At 35.0% G+C, this 20,430-nt stretch overlaps 1 protein-coding gene across 2 annotated transcripts; it reads left to right on the forward strand.

Moving 5' to 3' along the window:
- The first annotated feature begins 365 nt into the window (after positions 1 to 365).
- Positions 366 to 18,715, forward strand: LOC131433676 (vesicle-associated membrane protein 2-like). 2 transcript variants are annotated; one of them, XM_058600197.1, is made up of 6 exons: positions 366 to 572; positions 7,771 to 7,794; positions 13,616 to 13,745; positions 14,588 to 14,746; positions 14,811 to 14,862; positions 17,250 to 18,715. In XM_058600197.1, exons 2-6 carry the CDS (start codon positions 7,772 to 7,774, stop codon positions 17,417 to 17,419), a joined length of 534 nt encoding a protein of 177 aa, XP_058456180.1. In that variant the 5' UTR covers positions 366 to 572; position 7,771; the 3' UTR covers positions 17,420 to 18,715. The 2 variants fall into 2 exon arrangements, with proteins under 2 accessions (XP_058456180.1, XP_058456179.1); XM_058600196.1 differs by having other exon boundaries at positions 367 to 538.
- The last annotated feature ends 1,715 nt before the right edge of the window (positions 18,716 to 20,430 follow it).

Consider the following 20,430-nt stretch of genomic DNA (forward strand, 5'->3'; position numbering starts at 1 on the left):
TATCGTTCATTCGAACAATCGGGACATAAACCTCATGTATGTTTCATTCGAGAATCCATCTCAACAACTTCGAATGCTGTTCACAAATAAAGCTTTCTGAAGCGTTGCATGGCATCTGCGCACTGTAGGTGAAATACTTTCGACACCATCCGCTCCACCTCCAGAGGTTAACCGTTTGGAGTTTTCAATTCATATTTGGCTAGCTGTCAGTTGGTTCGTCGCGAGTGAAAGCTTTTGTGTTACGAATGGCTTCCAACCCCTCCTGCTACAGGCGACCAGCAGTATTGGTTCCTTCCGGCACAACGACCATGCGCATTGGAAGGAACTCCGAGGGATGCGCTGTTGGAAGTGTGCCGTGCACGAAAACGAAGCTGGTCCTGCCTTAGACGAACGGTGACCAACGAGGTAGTCGGACACGTACCCTTTCGATTTTGGGTAGCCTCGAGTGAAAAGGAATACCAAGAACAGGAAGAACCGGTGGAAGAAACAACGGGAAAAGTTTTCAGAATAGAAAATTCACCAATAAAAGATTCAAAAAGTAAGAATTACGAGTGAAAAGGTTATCTTCTTGTGTAAGTTTGCAATATTGGATCGTTGGAAAGTAATTTTCCTTTTAGGAAACGTACTTCATTGCGTCAAAATCGACTGGTTGCAGAGACATGTAAATGGTGTAATGGTGTAATATTGATGGAAAATTATTCATGAAGTGTTAACCCAATTGAAGTGGAAATCTGAATCGAATTCATTTCTTGTCATGAACGTTATATTCTACATTAATAAAACACTGAATCGCACTGTTTCCGGGATATATCTCAGATCTCTGAAGCAACGAAAATCTAGCTATATATCCATATGAATACCTACGTCATAAAGCGTAAGCTTCAACCAACTTCGATTTTCATTTGGTTTCAATAATCTTTTTAGTTTGTTTGGGATTTAGTTTTAAAATGTATGTGGATTTTGAACATTGGTGTAATATATACTATAACGAGAGCACATATTGTCTTAAGTCTGGATAAAGGATGACCTTCAACACAATTTCTGTCGTTGTTCATGTTACTGTATCAGAAGTAGTTCGTCGCATCAGATTTCAAAAGGATGATTGGGATGCACTTTACATATGCGCAATAAAACTTACAACTTTTGTAGTGCGCTACTAATATTCCAAAATGCCACCTTTGAATTGCTTCCGTACGAAATAACATGGATGAAGATAAAGTTCTATGGTCAATATAAACCACAATAGATGCATTAAAATGTGTATTTCGGGTAAAACCTTGAAATGAATATATTTTAAAGAATGAGGATTTTTTTCCTGATTCTATTCGCCAATTATCGTCCATGAAATAGTCTCCATTTATTGCATACAAGAAAATCGGTTCCACCTAATATCTTGACAAAGTTCTTCAATAAGAAGAATGTCGAAGACCAATCTTACGAAGTCTTTGATACTTCTTTCATAGTATCAATTGGAGGGACGTAGTTCAATAAATATTTAGAACCCATTCATAGGTTCATCTCCGGCATATGCAAAACCAATACTGGCTGGAAAACAAACTTCAATTTGTTGAAGTTGCAATTTCAACAATTCTCAGCTAATTTTTCAAATGAGCGCATATGCAAACGACAGTTTCTCTTTGTTTACTTTCTCTTATGTTAAGAACTGAGCCGTTAGTACGTTTACGTATCTACTCTTTGTATGAGACCTCGAAATTTCGACTTCTCGGTTGATTTTTCATTAGGGCGTATAAACAAGTGACAGTTTCTCTTTGTTTACTTTCTATTAATTTCCAAGCGGTTTCCACGTTTATCATTCAACTCTTTCCATAAAATGATACCCGAAACTATCGACTTTCAAACAGAGTAGTGAAATCAAAGAAATTCACAACACAATAATCGGAAGAGAGAGTGATTAAAGAGAAGCTGTCACTTGCTTATACGCCCTAATGAAAAATCAACCGAGACTTCTGATCAGTATCTCCAAAGCCGCACACAATGATCGAAAAAGAAAATATACAAAGAGAAACTGTCACTTGCTTATTGCCTATTCAAAAAAATCACCGAAAACTTGCCCTATATAGGGTAACAGATATTCGTTTCGAGTTCTCGTGTCGCTATAACAGTAGTATTAAACAATTTTTGAACTCTTTTCTGCTGTAGTATTGCTTCTTAGAACCGAAGCAAAGATATTGTATTCAATTTTATCAAAGTGCGTTGATTGAAAGTTGAGTAATCGCAAAATAATATGGCGACTCTACTAATGACTATTGGTATAATCACAGACATCCAAGCAAGTACAAACATTTTCAAAAAAGCTGTGTAAAGCATACATAAAAATACGTTAAAATCACCATTGCGCACGATTTTGCACGCATGAATTACCATTGTATGAAAGCTCGAAATCAAGAACCCATAAGGGATTACTGGGCTGCTCGAAGAGCCTCTACAGGAGAATTGCTACTTGGTGATTGCTTTTAAAACAATTTTAAATCTCTACTTGGATGTCTGTTCTCTGTGGTATAATAGTCCTACATCGATCGGACGAAATTCATCATGATAACACTGAAGTTTGTTGACCATCGCTATGCGCTATCATAACTTTTTTTATTCTTCATAGAACCTCGTTACGCCCTAGTCGCGTGCACATTTTATGAAAAAGTTTAAAGTGTTTCCAAATGTCGAACATGCAAAACATTTTTTGATACAAACGAAAAAGGGTCCATCACAGTTGAATTTGTTACTCCCTCCCAGTTGATCAGAATCAACAACAAAACTTTTACCGACGACTTTTACTCCACCTGAAATATTTCAGGTCACCACACAGTTTATATAAAATAAACTAAGATTTAATCCGTACCCGATGAATCGGTTTCATTAAACGAGCTGGCTCCCCGTTCTGCTGCTGTCAATTTCATCGTTAAATAGCACACTATTTATTTACGTAAAGGTAACAATCGTTGAAATAAAACTGCGGGTCTTGATAGAAACTGTTTTCGATACAATGAAACTTATATCATCGTCAGGCATGCAACTTGAAATAGTTTTAATTACTTTGACATTTGAGTTGTAAATATGGGAACTCAAAAGCAGAGATGTCCGACATTTTCATAGAAATTCTGCATTGCCTTGTATTCAAAATCTGTATTTATCTGTATTCACAACTTAAAAGAAACTTTCGCAGTAATAACATCATTTCACGATTGAAGATGAATATTAGTAGAGGTCCTATGGCAGTTTCTTTTCGTATATTTTCTCCTTCACTTATCACTATCAGCAATCCCCCCTCCAACTCTTTGAACAGTATAATGAATTTGTAGTTGAAATCTAAGTTCCATACATTCATATACCAGATGTGTAAGCTCAAAATGTCCTATTGTTGACAACAGATTTTTTTGCTTGAACCCCACTCTTCAAAACGTGTTTTTTTTCGTTTACGTGGTTACGAGATAAAACCATACTTTTATCTTGTGTTAACCATATCGAATTTCGAGCCAAATGAAAGCATTTGTGTGACAAGATATGATTTTATTGTTCAATTAAGCGAAAACGGTACCGAGTTCTTGTTCAATTGATATTGGACGTAGATGATAAAAAAAATAAAATAAAAATAAAATAAATAATGACGGAGCATTTAAATTTCATCCGGCAAAATATTTGTGATCATCTGAGAGCCTTGGGAAAATTTTAAAATGGTTGGCAAATGGGTTCCATACAAACAGAACGAATGACAGATGTAAATGCGAAAAATCTAGTCCGAAATGCTTCGTTCTCGCTTCGAAACAAAATTGCATCGGATTGTGGCTGTCGATGAAAAATGAATATATTTGAGAATCCGTTATACAAAAATCATGGATAACGCCAGGACAATCATCAATCGAGTTCAAGATCGAATAAAAGTGTCTGATGGGTTCAGGAGTAATAAATTACGAGCTTCTTGAGCCTAGTGATACAATTAATACCGGCCGCTACAGGTAAAAGGTACATGAAATAAAAAAAAACAATGTCATCGTTCTTGAAAACTCGATTCTTTCTTAAAGAAATGTATTTAACAAAGGAAATCTGTACAAAATCTGTATTCTGTATAAAATCTGTATATGCATGTAGAAATCTGTATAATACAGATAAATCTGTATAAATGGCATCTCTGCTCAGAAGCGCTGCTAGTTTAACATCTTTGTAGCCAGTTTAATGGAGGACTGTGATGTGCATCAAAACACGTCAGTGTCAGTGTCAGTGTCTATTCTATATATTCGTTCATGGTGCCACGATTTGTAATGATCTAGATGAGTTGTTGTCACACTCCTTGCTAGAGATGGACAATCCGCTCTTAAGCTGATCCAATGAATCGATCATCCGATGCATCACGGCTCCTTTTAAAAGAACCCAGTTCACTGCATTACGAAGACGGACAAATGTCACGATATGAAGGGATCTTCGGTTCGTAAAGTGCGAGTCCTAAACGAGATGGAATGTGCAGGAGCTTTAGTTAGTTCTTTCTTGTTTTGCTTCTTCTTTCTTCTGGTTAGATTAATCTTACTTGACACCGATTTGATGGCACATCAACTTAGGTTACATTGCCAGTTAGTTTTTGTTTATAGTCCAATAGATTTTCTTTTTCCCTGGACTACAAGCGAAAGTCTCGCTGTGTGGCTACATCGAGTCGCCAACGTACGGATAAAAAATCTAAATAAAACGATACAGTAGTAATCTCATTCAGCAGGCCAAAGTAAAATCAGGGATGTCGCTTTTACAGATATTCAATCTAAATGGTATAATTGTTTCGACGATTTTTGCTTGTATGGTAATTCGTAAAAAATCATAAATAAGATCAAATTGCATCGTTTCAATGCGAATCAATGATTTAATTTTGTCGAATAATGAAGTTTCAGTTCAGTTTAAATGAGCCGATACATTGAATCGATCCACTTTGATAAACTAAACGGTTTGAAGTGGCTCATCGAGATTAGCTGTTTTGCACACCTTTACTCCTTGCAGTCACTCTGTAATGAACATGTGAAAAAAACACTGGGAGCTGTCAAACGACATTCATCCAAACCATTTTGTGAAATTATGTATGTTAGATATGATTAAAAACTAGTGATCCCATAACCAGAGATCAGTGGAGACATTGTTATTATTCCTAAGCGGTTCCAATCTGTTTGTTTAGGATCGTCTTGTTGTCCGTTGTTCATCATCAGTATTGACACAAAATAGGGAGAATATGATCTTTGAAAGAATTGTGAAATAATTTACAAATGCTTCATGCTTTTTTCCCACTGAATTCAAGTAAATTTAATTTTTTTGCTGTTAGTGTGATACTTTACAAGCTAAAATGTGTCAGATTTTTTGTTATATTTATCTCGTTGCCAGATCTGCGATTCTTCTCTCTAATATCTGGTTTTAGGATCACTAATTGAAACCTAGTTGTCAAAACTCCACCACACCGCTTATTCAAATTACAAAGCAAGAACAAAAATCTAACAAAAAGTCAGGGTACTACATTCCCATGTGGAACTAAGCTTTCTGTTTGCAGCTTTTCTTTGCAGTTTGATTGATTAGTATACAGGATAATTACATGGCTAGTACTTTAAATCCCTCCTGGCCTGAGCTCCAAGTAATTGTGATAAAATAAGATGCAATATATTCGCTTAGGTTCTAAGAAATAGTATCACAGAAAAAGTAGTTCGACAAATCCGCAATACTGTTGTTCTGGCAACGCAAATATTCGAAGTGACTGTCACATCTTTCAACTTATCCTTTGTGTCAATGCATCGAACACAGATAGCAGATCTCACACTCTAACTGTTGGTTTTTTGTATTTGAGATGGATGGTGTAGCTGAGATGAATGGGAATATTGTTACGCTATAAATAATCAAATTAGAAGATGAAAATTTGTTTTTGTTTTATTTTAAGAGATGAAGATGCTGGGTTGCTAGGTTTGCAGAATTCTTCTATAAATCTGCTGATCTCTTTTAATTGCTGAGGATATTATTTCGTCTGCACATTTTAAGTTTTGCAAGTATTTTTGCAGATATTCTGCAGTTTTTTGACAGACAGTTACCGAAAACCTCAGACTTTTGAAACTGACTTAGCTGTGATTTTTTCTCGTTGAATCTAATCTATTTTGTCTCATCGATTTTGAGGGTGACATGGATGGCAGCCGCTTGCTGTACTGCTGGTTGTAAAATTGGCAAAAACCGAGTGAAAAATGTGCGTTCAACTTCTTATTTTTGTTATTGTCCAAGAAATTTGTTTTGCATTTTCAAGATGAGAATGTTTTCAATTTAAATAGTTATTTTTAGACTACTTAAAGTGTCGACAAATATAAAAAAAAATCTCAGCTGTTCCTCACCAACCATATGATGGGCTGCCTCATTAAGACGTGCAGCAAAAAGCATTAGTGATAATACTCACTCATTATCACATTATCACTGCTAGACGACGGGAGAATTTTTGTCATTTTGGCTTTTACAGCCGTCATTGAATCGAGCCTGGTGGCCGAAGAGAAGCCCTTTTAGACAGATTTATCAGTATTATACAGATTTTTAAACCCAAATACAGATCCGATTCAAAATACAGATTTGTGCAGAACTGCCGTTACTAATTCCTAGAGCCCGCCGAAATACCCGGAATTCTCCTTCAAAAGTGAATGTCGACAGATGACTTATAGGCCGTTCTAAAAATTATGCAAGATTTGAGGTACTATTTAACAATGAAATCATCTTTTAAAGCCCTACCGACGAAAAACACCACAATAAGATTACCTACATCAATTATTCTTTTAATCTGAAAACTTAGTGAAATGGAACAATTTTAGAAATTTGATTGAAATGAAATTTCGTCATATTATGGAATACAGATAAATACAGATTGTTTATATAGCGTTTGTACAGATTCAGAATAGCTTCATCTGACCGTCTGGTACCCATGGCTGCCACGAAGAGATGATCGGAATTCAGGTATTTGTTCCCGAAACCCGACGGATATTTGTCGGATACGGGTACAGAAAAGGGTTCGTTTGTCAGATTCGGCTCGGGTGCTTCATTTTCATTTCGATTTTTTTTTCATTTTCAACGGTTTGGTACCGTTTTGTACCATTTTCAACGGTTTGGTACCGTTTTGTGCTAAAGTGCACATGACTAGTTTTCATTTTTTACGTTTGGCACTTCGGTACCAATAAGTGATTTGTAAGTAGCAAATCTTTACGTCTGCTCAGTGGTTTATGTTGAACCGTTAGGTGGCGTTAGTAGTTCAACATAAACTGCTGACGCACTGATGAGCTGAATGCGAAACGTAAAAAATGAAAACTAGTCTTGTGCACTTTAGCACAAAACGGTACACATGAGGTACCAAACCCCTAAAAGGCCTAGCCAGTCGTTTTGGGGGAATTCTGTCTGCCACGTACTAGTGGGTATTATAACAGGAATTGCTCGGAATTTCTTTTTTTTTTGTTTGCATTTTGTACAAGTAAAGTGATGTACAATCACAACATTATTGTCGTCATCTGAACTCTGGCGATTGTTGGCAGAAATCACGTGAGCGTATTAAATGGTGTTTTATCATAAACGAATCCAAACATAATTCGTAAGCATTACACGTACAGGTCATGTAAACACATTTATCTATACATTTCGAGTATTTATAATTCCACATGTAGGCAATGAACAATGAAACATCACCAACACTAAATTTTCTTTTTCTCTGTCTCTTCTTGATCTTTGAACACACTGAACACTGTTTTCGTTTCGTAACAAAACTCTTGTAATAAGGATGAGCGCTGAACCAGGAAAAGAGTAAGTTCCCTACGTTTTTACTTCAGTCAGCAAATATTTCCAGAAATCCTAGTTCTAATTGTTCATTATATTACATTACTTTAAAAAACACGCTGGTTCAGAAAGCCATTACTACAGTGCTTAGTCATTTTACCAGTTTTATGAGTTATCTTCGCGATTTAATGAATAATGCATTGTTGTAAACCGTTTTTATTGCGAATGCCCTCAGACTGCACACTGGAAACTAAAGTCTGTTAAATTTAATTGATCGTTCGACACAGTAAAAAATATGTGACAATCTAGATGATATTTCCAATGGATTTTTAAATAATATAGGTTTATTTATCATCAAGCATTTTTTTCTGTTTTAAGGATGTTTACATACTATTGTATTGAGAGAACGTTGTTAATAATTTTCGTCAGTTTGGCTTCGTATTTTGAACGAATTAGGTAACACACTTCTGTTCGTGTAATATAACATTGTTTAGAACGAAAATGTTGCATTACGATGTTTGAAATCATTCCAAAATCGAAGATGGTGACTTCCGATTTATCACTATTCTTCACAAACTCTTGTAAAATAGATAATTTCGGTACGGTTTTGATTATTTTTGAAGAATTAAGCAAAACCGTAAGTCACCATTATAGATTTTGAGCTGATATCAAACATTAATTTCCGGCATCTAATCATCAAGTCAAAAAATTAAGGACACACATGTTCGACACAAACGTTTTTAACAATGTTGGCTCGTAAAACAATTTTCCTGTCAATGCAATAATATTAGTATAAAAGGTGCAAAGTTTTCTTAAAGTAGAAAAATATTCTGTTTGATTTTCAATAAATTTATATTCTGTTTACATCGGTTGTAAATCATTACAGTCAAAATATCAATTCTTTTTAATTTGTGGATATAATTATTATAGAGTACATTAGACCTAACGATTAAAATCTAGAATTTTCAACCTTACACCTGATGATGATGGAGCCAAAAATGATTTATTGACGAACGTGATCTGGTTCCTTTGAAATTCCGGGAAGTGGTAGTGAGTGATTCGAAACTGAAATACTTATATTCACACAAGTGTCGAAAATGGTGGTGCAAAAATCAAAACTCTTTTAAAGTATTACGACATATCGTTTGAGGAATTAGCTAAAACACAGCTTATAGAAATTTTAGTTTAAGGAATGTGCTTGTAAAATAAGTAATTATTATAAGATTAACAGTTTTTAAATCAAAAGACATAAAATATAGAACTAAAGTTTTCTTGAAGATTGCATGAAAAAAGTTTTCGTTATTCAACATTACACGTAATCAGATAATTACCTTATATTTAAAACTTTTCATCAATGATCGGGGCTCCTTTCTATAAGTTAATTTTACTACTCTAAATCGTATTCGTATTGCCCTTGCAAAAATACTGAACTGTTGAATTTTATTCGCTTAATCTACTTAGATATGGCACGAAAATGACATAACCTAAAAAAATGAGCTAGATGAACAACGTTTGACAGCTATCAGTGGTTTGTTTATGTGTTCTTTCTAATTTGAATACGTGTTAATAGATATGTAAATAAACCACCGGAAATGTCAAAAAATGAACTTTACTCATCATGAGTTCATTAGTGATGTCATCTATTGCACAACCTACTTAATGCAAATAAGTGATATTGACAAGATATTCAGCTCTTGGATTTTACGAAGAAATTGTGAATATCATTCTTGCGAGAATGGCGTCCCCGATCGAGTCCGTATCGAAACTAAAGTGAGAGTACCCTCTCAGCAGGCGGTTCTATTTTGTTGGTCGTTGAGCGCTTGTTGAACGACATACTGCACGAAATATTCGTTCAGTTTGCTGGAACGGTTTGTTTTTTTTTCTTGCAAGAATAGTGTGAAAATTACGTGTTACCTTCGTAGAGAAAGAAAATTTGTTGTTATTCTACGTGAAGTAGAAGTATTGTGCAGGTATGTAGTGTTAGTTATAAAAAACAAATGGAATAAACGTCAGAAATTCTCCAGTAAAACTAGTCCAACGGGGCTCCAACTCCTCATATAAAAAATGGCTCAACAATGGACCTCTGTCTGCCGGGTTTGTTGAACGAAAAAATAGCATTCGGTTCAACGGTCTGTTTCAAAATCGGCAAACGAAGGTCCTGTGTTGGCCTCTCGTTCAACGATTGATTGGACGTTCATTGGACCAATGATCCAACGTATTGGATCAATGATGGACCATCGTTGAACGTTTTTTTTTCTGAAAGGGTATTGTCAAAAGTATCCCACATTGTCAAAAAGATTAACTTAATAATGAATTCTTACTCGACTGCTCGAGAAACCCGACTGACAGTAACATTATAAATGTCATTCAATTTTTCGCCTACTTAATGAAAGTCAGTCATTTATAAAAAAATTTTCATTCGAAATTTACCTAAAAGTCAGCACGAAAACGTACACAAACGGAAAACATTAAGACGAAGAAAACCGAATTGTCAATTAAGTTTTACACGATGACGACACAAATGAACTGCCGATGAATAAAGTTCATCTTTGACAACTGCCGGTGCTTTGTTTTGTTTTGCGACTGCAAATTGAAAATTGAAAAATAACGAAAAAGTGCCTGTTAAAAACATGTTCCACAGTGAAAAGAACTAAGAAGATTGCCCTGTATGCGTTTCTAGAATCAAGAAGCGATATGGTTTGAGGCGCAATTCTTTCAGAATTAGTAATTGCAATAAAGTCCGCATTTGACATGATACGTTAAATTTAAGGTCTTGCTACATTTAAGACTGATTTCGCTTCTTTCGTTGAACCGAATGTCATTTTTTTCATTCAACAAACCCGGCAGACAGAGGTCCATTGTGAAGCCATTCTTAATATGAGGAGTTGGAACCATGTTGGACTAGTTTTACTGGGAAAATTCTTTCCACTTATTTTTTTTAAACTAACACTACATACCTGCACAATACTTCTATTTCACGTAGAAAAACAACACATTTTTTCTATTTGATGGTAACACTTAATTTTCACACTATTTTTTTTTTCAAGAGAACAAACAACAACAAACCGCTCCAGCAAACTGAACGAATTTTTCGTGCAGTTTGTCGTTCAACAAGCGCTCAACGACTAACAAAATAGAACCGCCTGCTGATAGGGATCGCTTCGCAAATCGCGTTCTCTTTGACAGTAACCTTAGGGTAATGCCCGGCCTCCTGTCACGACGCCATCTTGATGAGATCAAAATCGAAACTTCAAAATCAGCTGATTGCAACGTAAACAAACAATAAGTAATACATTCGTTTTACGCGTTTACCTTGTTTAGTGCACGAAAATTAGTGAATTTTGGGTCGACTTTTTCACAACAACTTGTCGGTTTACTTAAAATACAGCAGACAGTGTTTTGGTACATCAAGTGGCGATAATTTTCACAATTTGAGAGTCGCGATGAGTATCAAAACATCCCAGTGTTTGGGGCTCGAAACGCGAGGGGCTCAACGTAATCGGTATACTTTCAAATGGCTGGTGCTCACATACCGGTGTCAGATGGGTGGTAATGCCAGAATAATGACGATACGTGACACGAAGAAAAGCAATGCGAAACATTACAGGTAGCATGGAGTCGCACGAACGGACACCGTTCATTTGATTCAAGTAACAAAATGACATGTATATCAGAGTGAATTCGATGCGTTGCGAAACGACTAGTGACTGATCGCATTACACTGAGCATACATCGATGGAGCTCTGTTACGCGACTCCGTGTGAGATACCAAGTTTCGCATCGCTTTGCGGCGCTTGTCGCCATCAATCAGGCATCACCCTAAGCATATTGAGTGAAGTTCTCACTGTTGGTTAGTTTTACTATTTGGTTTCTTTTAAAAATTTAGAATGAACGAAAAAAAAGTTTTTAAGACAATAATAGAATATGAAAAAAAATGTACCGTTAAAATCGGAAGACCTTATCAAATGTCACTTAAATTACTTTATTGATACGCTACATAACCAAATATGCGTTGTTTATACCAGTTTTATTCAAAATTGAGGCTCACATATGAACTATGCGCGAAATTTTAAGAGTAAAGCATGGCGAATATTTGCGGATGTCACTGCGATCGGCACTATTTTGGGTGCTGAACTCACATCACACTAAATTTTTGTTTTGCTGTTGGTTAAAATAACAATTTTTGTTTTATTGAATTCAGGTGTAATTTAAACGGCATGGAAATAAAGTTCTGTTTTATACTTAGAGAAATCGGGTGAGAAGTGTTCAAATTGTTGATGTTGGAATATTTCTATAACAGACAGGAAAACTTTGTTATCGTTTTGGAACGTTTTGAAATATCAAGAGCTGCTTATTTTCAACGTATATCAAATTTATTTCAAAATTTGCACAGATTTTTGATAAACTTTATTCGAGCCTGTATATCTGTTGTCTGTGACCAAACTGATAACAGTTTCGATTATCAATACGGGTCAAGGCAACATGTTTTGAAATCAAAAATGTTTAAATAAATCAAAATAGTTTTCCTAACATTTTGAAATGAGCTGCTTATGTAAAAGGTCATAAAATTAGTTGAAAAAACCAAACATGCAATTGAAACAATACGAGTTTATCATAACAGTCAGAGGAAACTTCGAATCAAGTCCAAGTGAGCGTGAAAAAATACAAAAAGGCCTACCTTGGTTTGAAGCGTCATTTTTTTTACCTGGAGTGTAAAAAAGGGCATGGGTTTCCTGAATTTTACACCAGCAAATCAATAAGAGAAAATTCAGCAGCTGAAAGTTTTATATGGGCGAACTAAAATAGAACTAATACTGAAACAAACGTATCCACAGCCAACCGTTATAGTTTTATTTATTTGAACAGTTCTACTGTCAAATTTAAAACTGGTATACGTTGCTGTTCTATTCTTTTTATATTTAAAACACGAGTAAAATGCTTCAGGGGTTGCCAGTTTCTTTTGTTACAATTTTTTAATTTAAAACTGACATAAATTATGCATCTAGAACTAGAACACTCCTGAGCATGCCCTAAAGAGAGCGAAAATGTAATGACAATGTGACTGTCAAACGGGTTGAGGCATTTAAAAACGAACTGAGTTGAGCACCAGCGCTGTCAACTATACCGATACCGATTTTTAGACTCGATGCAGGAATACAGATATTCTCTCTCAAAATACCGATATTTCAATTTTCATACAGATAAATACCGATTTTCAGTTTTTGTGTTTGGTTCCATAGCGGTAAACCAGATTGATCGACCTTTTTTTCCTCACTAGATCGATTAATATATTATTCGAACGCTGGGAACACATGGTCCAACTTGGAAAGCTGATGTGTATTCGAAAATAAAGTCATAATCAACATGCCACGCAGCATCTGTAATAGCTAAAATTTGTATATACTCTTTTTAAACCACTTCCTGCGAACCAATTGATCTGAAATTTCCAAGGAACCTCAGGACTATCATTTTTAGATGTAAGGATTTAAAATTCTCATTTTGCTTATAACGTTAGGTCTACGCGAAAAATGAACTTCCAATCGATGACGCAAAATATCTTTCCTGAGATGTGAACTAATAACTGAAAGTTACATAACAAACTTACTAATTTACAAATAAATATAAATGACCAAATGGTATACTAAAACTGACGAATGCTGTTTTCGTGTTTGACTACTATCATTAATATTTCAATTTTAACTATTTAATTAATTTTTTTATATTAATTCTACTTAGTACTGAGGACAGTGTAACTGTCAATGGCTGTTGCAACTTTAAATTCTTGAATTATAATAAATGTCTTTAAATAATTTCATTTGCTCTTTCCTGTGTTGTCCGTGGTGTCTAGTGGAGCTCCAGATGGACTTGCTCCACCAGCGGGTGAGCCGAATGCCGACGGAATCGTTGGTGGACCAAGAACTCCCCAGCAGATTGCAGCACAGCGACGACTTCAGCAGACGCAGTGCCAGGTTGATGAGGTTAGTATTGATAATTCTAATAAATTGAATTTATAAGATCTATGAAAATATTATCTAAAAATACACTGTGCTGAATTCGTTAGAATAATATTTTTAGCATTTATTGCATTTCTTCAGACGCTGTTGATAATGTTTCTCTAGATCAGGGGTTCCCAAACTTTTTTGGGTCATGGACCCCTTTACTAAAATTGACTTAGGCCTCAGGCCATCAACTAGTTCCTTTGAATATTGATGTCCAATGCTTACCAATTTCTGAGGATGGTCAAATAAACACAACTTTTTAAGCGTAAATATTTCAAATAACAACTTATGTCAAACAATAAATAGGGGGTCGATTTCTAGACCTCGTCGTCCCCCATAGTCAGTTTACGTTTATGTCGACCCCCGTAAAAAGGATATCGACCCCAAGGGGTCTATATCGACCACTTTGGGAACCCCTGCTCTAGATAAAGACAACAGATTATTAGATACACATTTTTTCTGAAACCTGGGAAAAGTTTCAAATGAATATGCGTTCGTATATAATGTATCACTGCTGCCATCTACTAAAGCTTTTGGTGCAATACTTTCACGGCTACGCTCCCACCCAGTTGAATCGTCTGGAATTTGAGTTTGTTCCGCGTCAGAATCGTTTAGTGAAAGTGGTTACCGAATGAAATTCCAAAGAATTTAACATAGGGTATTAGCAGCCTTCCCACGATACAATATTATTGTCAAAGTTCATTAATGTCAGTTATCTTCATCAATCAAATGATAAACTGGGCTCTTAATTGAGGCCTAGCTGTCTCTACAATTAGTCAATTTGATATGATGGTAATATATGAAAACTATGTACTTCTTAGGTTGTGGATATCATGAAAACAAACGTAGAGAAAGTTCTGGAGCGAGATCAGAAACTATCGGAACTGGACGACCGAGCCGATGCCTTGCAACAAGGAGCCTCCCAGTTTGAGCAGCAAGCTGGTAAACTTAAGAATAAATTTTGGTTGCAGAATCTTAAGGTAATCGTGCTCCCGAAATTGCAAATGTCAATGAACTGATAATAGAAATACTCCTAATTTCCAGATGATGATAATTATGGGTGTAATTGGTCTAGCCGTTCTCGGTCTTCTTGTGTGTAAGTGAACTACTTTTATTTACTAAAATACCAATAAATTTTTCGAGTTAAATTTGTTTCAAATTAACGGTCTGAACATCGTTTATTAGATTTTTTATCGTGACGTCACAAATGAACAAAAAACCATTCTTGACAGTTCAGCGGTACTGTTTACAAACAAGCTTGAACAAAAATCGAAGAACATATCTTAGACAATCATTTTTACACTTTGTAATTAGTCACTTTTTTAGAATATATCTCAAAAACAAACCGTATCCAATCGTAAACAAATGTTTTAAAACTCTATTCAGGCGATATGGACCGTAAATAGTCTTATCCAAATTGTCAACAGACAAAAAAATCCCTGTTTACAAACAGTACTTTTGATTTGTCGAAATGACCTAATATCACCAGAGTTTATCGTAGGCTATTCCTAAGTAGGGTAATGTTTTATAATATGACCGCCTTAAGAAAACATTGAGATATTTCTAAATGTACTGAAATATTTTCTTCGAGGATGTAGGTATTTTTTGCAATACACCTGAGGAGCATAATTTTTAATGATTCCGGTAGAAGTGATGAGAATTTAATGGTACAAACACATTTTCCAAAAAAAAACACATTCTCAGTTTTTTCGCTTGTCGTAGGCATAATGTCCCAGGTACCGTATAATAACAACAAGAGACATTACGTCCCATAACAATGATTCGATATGCTCCTTGAAATGTCGATATAAAAGAGAGCAGATAAAGAAGATATTCTTTGCATCAGAAATCAATTGCATAATCAATTCGTTATAATTGGAAATTATATACCTTTAGAACAATATTTGAACTCGAAGCATACTGTTGATTCGAAGGTGGGTATATCAGAGAAATGACTTTGTTTCTCTGGATTTTTATACTGTAAATAAAGACATCAGCACTGCTAAAAGTTAATTACTAAGTAGCAACCGATCATTAGACATTTTATACGGTAAAAATGCTTGTTTAGTCGATGCAAAACCTTACATCGAAAAGCTGTCTAATGATAACAGTTCGGCTGAAAAGTTCGTGTCGTTTAATAGAAACACACATTTTTTTGCCGAAATTCGCTTTTATTATTCAAACTAAATGCCATCAGAGGCGATACTGCCAAACTTGCATAGCAGAAAGATCTTACGAAAAGTTAGATAGTGTTAGTGATAAAACTTTTGTGTAGAAAAGTCTTGAATGCTTAAAAAAGGAAGGGGGCGTTTTGGCCAGCAGGGGCGCTTTATAACACTTTCCCCTAGTAATCTGTTCTAATATAACAGGCGGTCGTAAAATTAAAAATGGTCAAAAATATGTCTGGAGATCCCAGAATTGTCTAAACACCTGAAGTGAGATTCACATGTTCCGTCAAACGACTGCCATTTGCTAGAAATGGCAACCAGTGTTGCCAGGTAATTTTTCCAGGACTCAGTTCAGTGTGCGAAAAAAAAAGTTTACCACAACCTTTTCTCACGCATATCCAAGCAAAACCCCAAAATCTGTATGATCAGTCAATTATTGGTAATTTAGGAGAACTTATCTGTAATTAGTAAAAAAAACCTTCACATAATACAAGGGTTGTACCGATAGTAAATAGTTCGCGCAGCTCAATATAGGTGGAGCCAGTGTCCCACCAAAATTTATTTTTATAAGAATTTACTAATAGTGTTATGTCTGTTAGTCACCTATTATAGTCGCTACTTCAGGGGTTTGACCCAAATGAAAATTGGGATATTATCATGACATCTTGAGACCTTCCAGATGAATCTAAGTTTGTGAAATCTGTTTAGCCATCTCTGAGAAAAGTGACATTATTTTCAGAATTTTGGTGCATATTACCCTGTAACTCCGGAATGGGAAGTCGGATCCAAACGATACTCAGTAACTTTGAATGGGATCATAAGACCATTTAATTGAATCTAAGTTTTGAAAATCGGTTCAGCCATTTCTGAGAAAAGTGAGAGATAATATTTGTCACACTAGAGAGAGGTTAGAGCTGAGTCCAATTGTATATGACATTCGGCCCTTCAGCCCTTCGGCCCTCGGTTCAAAAGTCAGTTTTCGCAATGATTGTATAGCCATTCTATATGAGAAAGGCAAAAAATGAAATCTTATATGGTTTTATTGATTAGGTTTTGAAGTAAGATTTCTTTTAAAATTTCGAAAATAATTATGACTATTATCAAGGGCAAGTGCTGTAAGTGCTGCGGGCTGTAGTCCTGTTACAATAAGTGGTAGTAAAACATAGTATTATTCGGTACGTATCTGAATAAGCGTAATTTTCTCATAAACTCTAGAAAAATACTTGAATACTCTCAATAAATTGAATGTGTTGTTTGACAAATACAACTATTATCACTTCAATTTATTATTAAACCTATACTTTTTCTTCACTAGTGAAATTCATGCCAGCTGAGCAGCCCCAGCAACCGATGATGGCTGGCCAATACCCGATGCAGCAGATACCAATGCAGGTCCAAGCTGGCCAGGCGGCTCCGGCTGCACCAGCTGGACTCGTACAGGATGTCGCCACGTTAGTTTCCAGCCAGCGCCGAATCGTGAATTAATACCGACAATCTGGTGAGCGGTTAATCAAAGCGATTTGAAGGTGTTTAGCTAAAAGTATATAAATAATACAACTACAGTTGTTTGGTCAGTGAATGCAGAACAATTTTAATTACATAAACATGTAACGTTCTAAAAATAAACTAAACTTTTCCTTCATAATACTTCAAATACAATTTCACATACAATACAAAACAGTGTTAAAACAAGGAGCTTTTTAACCCCTTTGCTGCGGTTTAACCGGATTGATTTGGACTGTAAATACGACTTATGTTGAATTTTGCCTGAATATACAGCACAAGATTAGGTATTGCACTCTTCGCTTACATTATTACATTACGTGAATTGTTATTCAAATATTTAGTAACATTGGTTACATAGTGACATGCGAGTTAGTTTTTACTTTCAGCAAAGCTAGGTTGTTTGAATACAACATCATCGAATAAATGTATACTTATAATGTTACTGAACTCTAAAACGACACATTTGGAAGATGGGATTTTTTCGCGAATGAAATTTATAGGTAAACAAAGCAATCATGCCCGAATTGCGATGTTTCGCAAAACATCAAACATGTTTCGGTTGACATAATAGGAGAACATTGCGATCGGCAAAAAAGCGAACAAAACACTGTAAAGTTCCAACGAAATAAGCGAACACAATTCCATACTATAACACGTTGCTTTGTTTGTTGAGGAAAAGTATAAGAATAAAATTAAAATAAAACAGTTATAGAATTGAAGTTTATGGAAACACAAATCTACCATAGGACACAGTAACTAAAAATGCCGACAAAGGATATTAGAACGATATAATCATTAGCAAACGAATCCAAGAATCAGTTTTGTAGCTATAGTTTGTTTCACAATTCAATACCAACTCCTTTATAATGGTAATGGGGAGTTTTAGTGGCACATCCAGCACATGGCGCTTCTTAGCATTCCACCTGGCGCAAAGCATCCCCGAGTGGTATTTTTATATGTATCAACGGTATTTTAAACATGATTTTTTTCAGTTCAAGAAATGGATTTATAATTTTTTTCACCTTATCTAGTCAAAAGCGAATTACTGACTTCATACCACATGGATCAGGGTAAGAACCACAATTATATGGAATACTCTAGTATTATGCTATATTTAGTAAAGGAATGGTGTGATGTTACAAAATAGTCATGTTTTCTAAACCACACCAATTTTCAAATAATTTGAACGTAGTACATTTTTTAATCTAAACCATGTATTGAGAACCTAGTAAGTTCAAGTTCTATGAATCATAATAAAAGCCACAACTAATAATATTTTGTTTAGTGGAGTTTTAATCAAGTAGTCGTATCACTTTTCCTCCGATCAAATTACTTACTTTACTGACTTAATAATGCTCATCCCATCTCCGGAACATGACCGAACGCATTGCAGATTTTCAGGATTTTATTAATTAGAAATAGCAAAATAACAGTTCTTCAATTTTGTACGAAAAAGTATGAGCTTGTAAATCTTATAAAATGTTATTTTTTTCGTTTGCCCATTAGAAAATTTCATTACTTGAAAAAAAACCTTTTTTTCATATGAAAAATTCAAACATTTTTGAACATTGTGTCACGAACAAAAATAATACAAAAAAGTTATTTAAGAAGCTTTAACCCAAAACATTCGTTCTAAAATGAGAACGGCTTGTGATGCATATTGAGCATTTTCGGAAAAGTTATTTTAAATTGATTATTCCACAATTTTGCGAAGAGAATACTGTTCTATCGTGTCCAGATTTCGAATTAAGGATCAAGAGTAAACCAAGGTAACTTCAGCTGTTTTTCAAAGAAGGACGAATCTTACAAAAGTAAACAAATCGAGTTTCTCTCTCCTACCAATAAATTCTTCAAAATCCTACAATTTTGCCTAAAAAATCGGATTCTACAAAAATCTCAATCTTAGTAATACAAAGAACTATAAAGGGCGAAACTGTCATTCCATTTGTTTACGAAAGTTTCGCCCTCCGTGTTCCATGCAAACAAACAGGGCGATACTTCAATTCCTAATAAGGAAGGGCGAAACTATTTGTTTTCTTTATTTTTGATAGTTTCCGAACCTTTTACTACTGGAAATAATAAATGAGACGATAAAATTACCCGAATATTTATCTTAGTCACGAAAACCAACTAATTTCACAAAAAATGCGCAAGGGCGTAACTTCATCATTCACACAGGAAGCATAAAAGTAAACAAATCGAAAAAGGGCGAAACTCTTTTTATGTTGATTTATTCAGTAGATATAGAAGGAAAGTGGTAAAATTTGCATACTTTTTAAAGATAAACGAACAGATCATCGACTAATCAAAAATTGATCTGAGAATAGACGATGATTTCTAAATACGATTTGAAACCAAAGTTGAAACATTCATCGATGTTTTTCTCCATTTGCTGTCAATGTTAGATTCGCCGTTCTTTGGAAAACAGCTGACTTGTGTTGGTAATTTGTGTATTACGTACATTTTATTTGGTACGTATGCCATAGATCTGTGTATTCATATATGCAGTGCACCGAGTTTATCAAAGTGGATTGCACGATTTTTTCACAATAATTTATTCTCAAATGAATGTTAAGCCTGACATCTTGGATGAAATATCAGTTTTGATCAATTTTTCACCAACGTTTGATGGAAAATTGCTTACATTTTATGAATGTAGATTTTAATTCCCTAATAAAAAAGTTAGCCACACTGTTTCAATGCTTTTGTATTAGATTGCGCTACACAAAATAAACAAAACTAAATATTTTCTGTTACAAAAGCAGTTTGCCGGAAAAATAAATAGTTTTACGACAACATTCCATATCCATTGCCTTTCACGTGTTAAATTCATGGTTCCTTTTTTGCCGGTTTACTAATAGAAGGTACGTAAATCTTTATATCGCAATAATTTCTGCAAGAGGAAATCCATATAGGAATGTGTTTGTTGCTAATCAAATGTTTCAGTGGAAGTAAGCTAAAACTGAAATAATTTTTTTCGATCAGTTTTA

The sequence above is a fragment of the Malaya genurostris genome, chromosome 3 (assembly GCF_030247185.1).
Source record: "Malaya genurostris strain Urasoe2022 chromosome 3, Malgen_1.1, whole genome shotgun sequence".
Classification (NCBI taxonomy): domain Eukaryota; kingdom Metazoa; phylum Arthropoda; class Insecta; order Diptera; family Culicidae; genus Malaya; species Malaya genurostris.

Bases quoted from the DNA above. Each gene is read 5' to 3' on its own strand.
- LOC131433676 (XM_058600197.1), top strand. From the start codon at position 7,772: ATGAGCGCTGAACCAGGAAAAGA. The intron at 7,795-13,615 runs GTAAGTTCCCTA...CGTGGTGTCTAG, and splicing joins AGCGCTGAACCAGGAAAAGA to TGGAGCTCCAGATGGACTTG. The intron at 14,863-17,249 runs GTAAGTGAACTA...TTTCTTCACTAG, and splicing joins CGTTCTCGGTCTTCTTGTGT to TGAAATTCATGCCAGCTGAG.